We start from the raw sequence: 9,628 nt of genomic DNA, 5'->3' as shown, positions 1-9,628 counted from the left end.
AGCTTTAAATTCTGTTTGTTTCTATAAGGGGAAGCAAGGTCACAATCCTTCCATCGTCCTTTCAGATCACCTCAATATTATGAAGAATGCTAATTTAATAGAAATAACAAGAAATCTCAATGATAAGCAATAAAGAACTTACACTTTCAGAAAAATGCGGTACAAGTCTGCCATTGATTCATCAACGGGTTGGTGCCCTCAGCCTCTGGCAGAAATCATGTAGCAGCAGACAGTGGTTGAAGCTGCCAAGTCCACTTTAGGACAGATGGTGTGAAGACCCACTTTAAAAGGGACAGCTTGAAGTTAGGTGATTTCGACTTTTCTATTACTAATTCTAGAAAGTACTGTTTAGAACGTTTCCATCATTTAGAAGGTTTACATGTTTCTTGATATAAACAGAATAATTCCTCAAGTAAATTATAAATTTCATTTCCATACAATGAATAGCAAAAGTAGAGAAAAGGGTTAGTACTGCTTTTATTTCTTTAAACTCTTATTACCCTTAAGGATTAAATGATGGGGAAAATACAGAGAAAGTTTTCCCTTCCAAAGGATCTTTAAAAGACAAAATGTAAGAATGCCCTCTTTCATTTCTATTTTAGAGTTTTCTACTTTGTGGATTCAAATACTGACTCTGCTATTTAGTAACTGTGCGTCTCAAACTCTCTGAACCTCCTATCTCACTGATGGTAAAAATGGGAGTTATATCACTGAAGCTGTCAGGTTTACATGGAAAGGGCATATGAAAGCACTAGACATAATGCCCATCACACACTCCACTACTTCTCTCAGCAAGTTTTCTAGCATCTGCTAGAGGGCAGTCCTAGCGTTGAGTGGTAAGATCACAGTGGTAAGCAAAATCCACACACAATCCTTGCTGACTTAGAGTTTACGGTGTAGAGTGTCCCCGTGGGTCATGTTGAACTTCCCACAGCCTCTGACCATGGCAGGACCTTTCACAACTCTGTGTCTTTGGGAATGGCATTACCTCAGACTAAACATACCCTCCTGTTCTTTGCTCCTGGGCAGAGTTGGCTGCTCCAGTCTCTGTGCTCCCTTATCACCTTGTTCATATCTCTGTCACAGCACTTAACCATGTCATCACCACTTCTCTGCTTTCTGGACTGCCTCCTACACTGGACTGTACATTCCTACAAGGTAGGATATCAGTGTTACTTTTAACACCGAAGACACCTTAATGTTTAATAAATGAAAGAATGAATTAGTGGCACAAGTACATAACAGAGTGTTACACATATCTTGTTTTTCTTCTTTCTCTTTATCTCTCAGATGGGTGTCCTGAAACCTGCACAGACATCAAGTACCCATAGTAATCTCCATACTTCCTAAAGTTCTTTTCTGTGCCACTCATTTAACATTGAAGCATATACTGCTTTATAATGTTCCCCATCCCCTATCACTAATGAGTGCTTACCATATATTAGGCATGCTCTGAGTGCTTTACATGAATTATCTTATTCAATCCTCACAACAATTCTGTACGATATGTATTATTAAGCCCATTTTACAAACGAGGGAATTGAGACTAAGGATAATTAAGGGACTTGCCCAAGGTCACAAGCTACTAATCAGCAGAGCTTGAAATCTGAACCCACTGTCTCCCTCCAGAGTGAGCACCAACATTTCCTCCCAAAGTGGAGCTGCAGCCTTCACCAAGGCAAGTTGTGCCTAAAAGCTCCTTGATGCTGCCAGTGGGATCAACATAATTTCTCCATTATTTAGATGAATCAGCTCTTTTGGCTGGCCCTGCTTGGTCCTCGGCTCTGGATTAAGATTACCAGTTAGCCTGCAGCTCCTGTCCTGCTTCATCTTAAATCTAGTCTAGAGTGTTTCATCCTTTTTAAACCTTTGGTCCCTAGAGTCTTTCTCTATCAGTCAAAAACATCTGCAAAGTTTTATTTTCCATAGATTACACTACAAAAACAACAAGGCCAGAGAGAGTGACTGTTCCACACTGTAACCCCAGCCCTCTTCCCTGTTCAATATTACTCTCTAGCCTTGACCTACTAAGATCCAGGGTGGCTCAATCTACATGCCCCACTGGCCATTGCAAAACTCTCTATGCCAGTAATTCTGAGTGGCTCCTACCTACTCCCTGGCAAAAAACAACATAGGCTAGCACACCAGGACCTGCTGCTCAAATTAACCCATTGATGTGCTCTCCCCAACTAGATGATAGAATTCCTGGGAAAAGACACTGTGCTTCACACTTTACCAGCTTTACCCACAACACAATGTAAGGCTTACAATTTAAGGGAAGTAAATAAAAAAGAATAAATGACTACATGAATAAGTCAACAAATGACCTTGGGTCCCTCGTGAGAGGGACAAAAACAAATTTTACTGCTCATCCAGTACATGCCAGGCCCTATAACAGACACAGGGTATCCACAAAGAGTAAAACAGCTGTGGTCCTTGCTCACCTGGAGTTTAGAGTCTACTGGTGAAGTAGACCTTAAACAACTAAAAGCACACTGTGACAGCTCCCTCCTCTGAGGCAATGGTTGATATGCTAATATAATGGAGTCACAAAATCAAATATATTTGAGGGCTGGTCAGGTATTACAATGTATGAAGAACAGAGAGTAAGTAATAAAGAGTAGTATGTCTATGGCAAAACAGAAAGTACAAGCTTGAGCCAGAAATGTATATTATTCTTTAATGTACTGTATTGATGATTACACAAAGCATATGATAGGCTGGATCCAGCCTGCTATATGCCATCTAACCTGAAAAGGATGCTTCAGAATGTGATTTGTTTTTTCAAATTGTGGACTAGTGCACTATACTATAGGATTTAATGATAAACAGACTACTTTCTCATAGAAGCCAAATCTTAGTAGGTTTTCTATAAATACTTCACATTCCTTCTTCCCTATATAATCTGATGTCTTTGGGAGGTCTTTAGCAAGTTTATATGCTCAAGCTGAACCATTTTATTAACTGACCTTGAAATCTTGCCGTTCCCTTAATAAGAGAGGAAAAATTAACTGGACCAAAAGAAAATATTACCAGCTTTGGACCAGAAAGTGCCAAATATGCAGGCACTTCTTACTGAAAATCCTCTGGGTGTTTATGTTCTTTCTCCTGAGCAGCTCCTAAGCTCATATGCATTCACCACCAAAGTGCATTCTTAATGCCCTTGGCTATAAGCATTTGCTGTCTTATTTCTACCCATAAGCACAGAGAAAGAACAAAATTATTCTTTTAAATACTGACATTATTCATCTTATTTTTATTACGCTTGGCTATGAAGCAAGGAAGACAATGAAATTAAATATACCACTGTACTTTCTCTCACAGAAATGTTATGACTTGAGAGCCTGAATAAAGGCACAAGATCAGAGCCACACATTTCTACATTGTTTGTAAGAAAATGTTTTTGATAAACTGCACTGTTAATGATAGAAATAACATTAAAAATTTTATGTGGTCATTGACTTATAAAGCAAAGTTGGAAATATTTATTATAGTATCTTAAATTGTACATTATTAGTCAATCTCAAATGGCAATTAGTAAATATTTGCTGTCCTAAAATAAATAAACTACTAGGCTTACATGCTTTTCATAATAAATTATTGCACAACAGATCTCAACTTCTGTCTCTACTAACAAGGCAGCTGCGGCAGTGAAAGGTAACTGTCTACCTAGTATCTATTCTCTTTCTTCCTTATTAATAAACTCGTATTTCAGTGGATGAAGAGGAGCAGCAATGTACCACCTTAAAAAAATATTTCCCAGCTTTCTATGGAGATAGTCATGTAACAGAATCCTGATCAAGGAGGTTAAGTGGAAGCTGCTGTTTGGGGCTTAAGGAAAAAATCTTTAAAAGGGTGACAGACCTGGTTCTGTCAAAAAGAGATATGCCAAAAAGAGATCTAGGCTCATGGAAGGTTCAGGCTCATGGAAGGTCCAGGCTCATGGGACGTAACTTCTAAAAGCTTGGAATTTCCCAAATGACAGGGACATCTTTGTTATTCATGGTGGGCCCCTCCAACCACATCTGACAGTTTATGCTTATGTTTTGGGTGACTCATGGAAGGGCCCTAGACAGTTTATGCTAATAAGAGGACTAAGCATGGGAGCTGGCCAACCCAGAAAGACCAACCATGTAATTAGAGGATAGGGGTGTTGAGCCAGGTGATATCAATCCAGTCTCAGGGGAGGGAACAAGAGAAGGCTAAAGACTGAGATCAACCAAGTGGGCAATGATCCAATCAATCATATATACATGTGATGAAACCCCAGTAAAAACTCTGGACACCAGAGCTTGCTGAAATGCCTGGGATGGTGATAGGTACTACTATAGATTGATGCTGGTAAGGTAATATGTCCCTGAGGACAATGCAAGCTTCCTGTTTGGAACCCTCTCAGTCCCAGATTCTGCCCAATGTATTTCTTCCTTTGGCTGGTTCTGATTTATATCTGATTTGCATCCTTTTGCTATTTAAAAAAAAAGAACTATAATTGTAAGTATAACACTTTGCTACATGCCTGAGGAAGTCTATGGGGACCCCCAAATTTGTAGCCAACTGGTAGGAAGTGAGAATGGTTCTGGGGACCCCCAAACTTGCAGCTGGTGTCAGAATCTTGGGCAGACTTGGCAGTCTGGAAGACTGTTCCCTTAGCCTCAAGTGTGGCTGCCTTTGTCTTTTCTCTTCTCTTTTCTGGACACAACACTTGATGTAGAGCAGCCATCTTGTGACAACAAGGTGGCAACCATATGCCAGGTATATCAGACAGGGTTCAGTCAGGGACATAGAACCCACTCTAAGTATTTCAAAAAGGATTTAATGCAAGGACTTAGGCACTTACACACTGGAAGACCAAAAGATTGGGAACATCACTGCTAGCTTTCAGGTTTGCCACCACAACTACAGTCCAAAGAATCAGGAGGTTGCTATTGCTACTCAGGATAGGAAGCTGCAGGAAAAAGGAACTACAGAATGAAGGCAGGTGATTCAGAATGGAACACCCAAAGCAGATGCAAAATCTCACAACTGGCAAGGCCCAGGCATCTGCCCACCACTGCCAGAGGAAAATAATGTGGCTTTTTTTCCTCCCTCCAGTCTTCACAGGCAGAAAGTAAATCACAGCCAGAACCCCACAGTGAAAGCAGTCCAGGAATATTTTATTCAATGAAAACATTTATGTCATTCTGTCTCTTGATCTTAAACTTTTTCCTAAAAATTGTATATTCAAAACTACCATGTTGCTTGGTATATATGGCAGCTTTTATCACATATATGAACATATGTATTGTCAGGAGTTTATAAATAATATTTTGGGAGACTATTTTCATTTTTCTCCCAAAGTCTGAAATCTTAAAAGGTATGAATTAACAAAGCCTCTTAGTGGAGGAAGGAATATGACAGTTGCTGCTATGCCATGAGCAGCCACTAAAGGTATACAGCTTAATTATGTGCAAAAGTGATTTGATGCCAAAAGTTAATGGTCTCTGGACATTTTTGCTCAGATATACTCATCAATAAAAATGTCTGAGCATAAACTTCCAATATATGTATATTTATTATTTATTTTTATTATTCACAAGTGCTACTGTACTAATATAAATACTATAGAAATGTAGAGAAAAATTTAAAAATGAAAAACATTTGCTTAAATAAAATACTACAAAAATACTATTCAATATTGAACATGGGCCATTTAAAATTTTTTTATTTTTCTATTGAGATAAACTTCACATGACATAAAATTCACCATTTCAAGTGTACAGTTCAGTGGTTTTTAGTATATTCGCAATGTTGCACAACCATCACCTCGAATTCCAGAATATTTCCCCCACCCCAAAAAGTAACCCCACACCTGTTAGCAGTCACTCCCAATTCCTCCCTTCCCCATCCCCTGGCAAACATTAGTCTACTTCTCTCTATAGTACTAATATAAATACTATAGAAATGTAGAGAAAAATTTAAAAATGAAAAACATTTGCTTAAATAAAATACTACAAAAATACTATTCAATATTGAACATGGGCCATTTAAAATTTTTTTATTTTTCTATTGAGATAAACTTCACATGACATAAAATTCACCATTTCAAGTGTACAGTTCAGTGGTTTTTAGTATATTCGCAATGTTGCACAACCATCACCTCGAATTCCAGAATATTTCCATCACCCCAAAAAGTAACCCCACACCTGTTAGCAGTCACTCCCAATTCCTCCCTTCCCCATCCCCTGGCAAACATTAGTCTACTTTCTGTCTCTCTATATTTGTCTATTCCAAACATCTCATATAAATAGAATCATACAATATGACTCCTCATCTTCTGACATGTTTGTTTAGCAGTTTATGAAATGACAATTTGAAAACTTTCCAAAGTCAGTTTTTTGGTTCATGGTTTTAATTGTGATCATATCTGGAAAATAATAACAAAGAGCAATAGATCCAAGCAGAGGCACATCATCTGTTTCAGTCCTACCCATCAACCATTTTGTTGAAATCTGGCTAGGAGAGTACTCATTTTCTCAAAGTATTCTTACAAATAAACCAGAAGGTGTTGTATTTTCATATTTTTAAAAATCAGTCTCAAATTCTCTGCAACCATTTTCACAAGTTTTAAACATACCTGAAATTTCTGATTCCAGATTTTAAAGTAAGAAAATGGTAAGAGTTTTGTAATAACACAGGCATGTAGTTTTCAGTCACAAAATCACACAGTAATGTTTAAATTGCTAAATGTTTCAAACAGCCTTCTCTATAACATGAATTTATTTCCCAAAGTAGTTGCTTTGTCATCCATTATCATAACATTAATTTTTGCTTGAAGGACAGATTGGTGTGTTGTTTTTTTTTTAAATATCTTGATATGTAACATCCTGTGACAGCAGACTTTATGAACTACCCATCTATCCTATGAAGATTTAAAACTAGATAACTTGTAAATCCACTTAATCTAACACAAGCAAACTGCAAGAAAACTGAGTATTCTAAAAGCGAATATATGAGCATGAGCACCACTGTTATTCCATTCCAAGGTGTGCAAATCCCTTCTTCCCCCAGGTCACTCCTGAACCACACAGGACAAGTGGCCATCAGACCCAAGGACCTAGCATGGCACAACAAATATTAGTATAGCTGAATAACATTTTGCATTTGTAACTTAAAAAATGCAAATGGAACTTTAGACATCTCTGCCCCCAACATCAATGGATCATCTTGCACATCCCACTATAGAAAATACTAATCATAAAAAATGGTATAAAGGTTTTTTTTAAAAAAAAAATGAATGAATTTAGCAGTGACTGAATATACTAGGCACTCAGAAAGTATTTGTGAAAGGGAGGGTGGCAAAGAGGTAAGGAAGGGAAGAAGGAATCAGAGAGGCTAAAGAATTTTAAAAGTTGATATAGCCTGAGGAATAAAGTCTTACTTATCAAAAAAAAGTTATTTATGAATAGAGATTTTCTATAAAACGAACAAAATGTTACCATTATGTTAAAATCCATGATTTATTAGAGTAATTAAGAAATTAGCAGATAAGACCTAAGAAGAGAGCCTAGGATCGAGGATTACCTTTACCTGTGGTCTAAAATCAATTTTTTGGGCATAAGCAAAGGAATTTACATTGGAACCAGAGGCTCCTGACAGGATAAGGATATGGGCAAGTATCCACATCATTTAAGTGTAAGGTTACATAAGCATAGAAGGCCTTATAATTTCATTTTAAGTTAATTTGACTTTAAAATTATACTAGAGTACAGTTATACTGTGTACAACTGTACATAAATCTCATACAGTAAGAAAGGTTAATTGAGAGTACTTGAAATATAAGTATATCCCAACTTAGTAAACAGTTATAAAGTTACTCGAACAAAAAAATGAAAGCCAAGGCATTAAGTGTTCATAGATCACTACAGTGCATTGTTTATCACTGTCCAACAAGTGTTTAGAACAAAAGGCAACTATTCACTGAACAGCAATAGAGTTTTTAAAGAAGTTCAAAGCATTTATGGAGCTATGAAAACAGGATTTACTTAATATACTGTTGCATGAGAATAATATGAAAAGATCTCCTACCTTTGTGATAAGAAGTCGGTACCTATCCAGCATTGCCTGGTTGTCATGGCAGCCTGCTAATAACTGCCATACCTCTGCCCTCAATGCTTCAGGAACACCACTCTTCACCAGAGTAGATAGCCCTTTTGGTCGCGCACCAAGATTATTGTGCCTGAGAAAACAAGAAAATAAACCATTCATACTCCCTTCACTACTGCTGACCTGCTGTTGTTATGAAAAGTATATTGATGAGTTTTTATAAAAGTGCAAGACTGGATCAGGAGAAAAATGGCAGGGAGGGGCATGAAATAATAGTAGTGTTTAAGTTTAGTAATGTCTTCAACTTTTTTCTTGATTGCATCTTCTTTATTAGTGAACCATGTTATTCCACCCACAAGGAAAGTTCTTTCTTCTCCTCATTTACTTTTTAATCATCCTATGAACCTACTCATAATAATGAATGTGTTAACTATATATTTCTAGGCAGCATTCCAAAGCATAAAAAGAGCCATTTGAATCCCGAGATGAACGTATGACAAGTTGGCTAATGACGTGTGTATGGTAAGTGTTGGGGGCAAGGGATGCTGAAAGTAGATCAGGGGCCTATCACACCTTGACTATATACCTCTACATCCTGACCCAAAGTGCTTCCTAAAGCAAGAACCTAGACCTTTCCTCCAAAACATATACAACCTATCCAACTCCCCAGCAACATACACTTATCAGCCTTACCCAATTCCAAGGGTGTTTAGAATTGGAACCATGAAAAATACATTGTCATGAAGTCAATGATCACATAGTAGGTATGCTACTATGATAATCTGCCCAACTGAACAAGAAACTGAACTGTAGTTCCCGGTCTATGCCTAGCTTGAACCTGGAGCTATGTTCTATGCCTTTTTTTTCAGACTTTATCTCTACTTTGCTGCTCACCTTTGATCTCTTAGAGCTGATCCTAGTGTAACCATCTGGACTCCAAACCTTAATGATGTACTCTGGTTTGGTCTAACATCCCAGGTTCTGGTTTCAAGTTTTAAGCCTGAAAAGTCATAGAAACCATATGTCTATTTTCTAAAATTGGCCTCCCATCTACTTTACCTCCTTCTCTATCTTTACACACTCTTCCAGCTCCAGGCCAGACCTCAGTTTTGGCATGCCCTTCATCTGAAAATATGTTCCATGCTTTCCCCATCCTCTCATAGTCCAGCTATCTTGGAAAAACTGTAATAAGTTCCATAACTCGAAAGTTCAAGTAAACTCATCTCATTAATACTTTAATAAACCATCAAATTTATGACCATTCTGCTTTCTTTCAGCCTCATAAAGGAAAACATTTATATTGTTGAGTTAGGGAAACTAAGCTGATAATACTGACAGGCTTGAAGCAAAACAAAGTAAAAAGAGGTAGAGCTTACATGATTTAACATGCTACGACACCATTAAAGAACATAATTATGCTGCTAAGTGAAAAAAGCAGGTTTCAAAATAGTATATATGGTATTATTTAAAATACACATTCTCGCTCTCACACTCTCTCCCTAACACATACTATTTTGAAACCTGCTTTTGACATGCATAGGGAAAG

At 37.5% G+C, this 9,628-nt stretch overlaps 1 protein-coding gene across 1 annotated transcript in view; it reads right to left on the bottom strand.

The window, feature by feature from the left end:
- Positions 1 to 1,004: 1,004 nt before the first annotated feature.
- The window catches only part of LOC103089250 (rab GTPase-activating protein 1-like), a gene marked incomplete at its 3' end in the record, with an annotated part of 136,319 nt that continues 127,695 nt past the window's right edge, over positions 1,005 to 9,628 (bottom strand). The window contains exons 12-14 of the mRNA XM_007471609.1: positions 8,065 to 8,215; positions 4,838 to 4,945; positions 1,005 to 1,151 (exon numbers count right to left, since the gene is read on the bottom strand). Of these exons, the coding sequence (XP_007471671.1) occupies positions 1,005 to 1,151; positions 4,838 to 4,945; positions 8,065 to 8,215 (406 nt within the window). The remainder of the gene's footprint in view (positions 1,152 to 4,837; positions 4,946 to 8,064; positions 8,216 to 9,628) is intronic.

Source organism: Lipotes vexillifer, unplaced genomic scaffold, assembly GCF_000442215.2.
Source record: "Lipotes vexillifer unplaced genomic scaffold, Lipotes_vexillifer_v1.1 scaffold821, whole genome shotgun sequence".
Lineage (NCBI taxonomy): Eukaryota > Metazoa > Chordata > Mammalia > Artiodactyla > Lipotidae > Lipotes > Lipotes vexillifer.
Note: the sequence above shows the minus strand (reverse complement) of the source record. Positions and strands in the feature narration are given on the sequence as shown.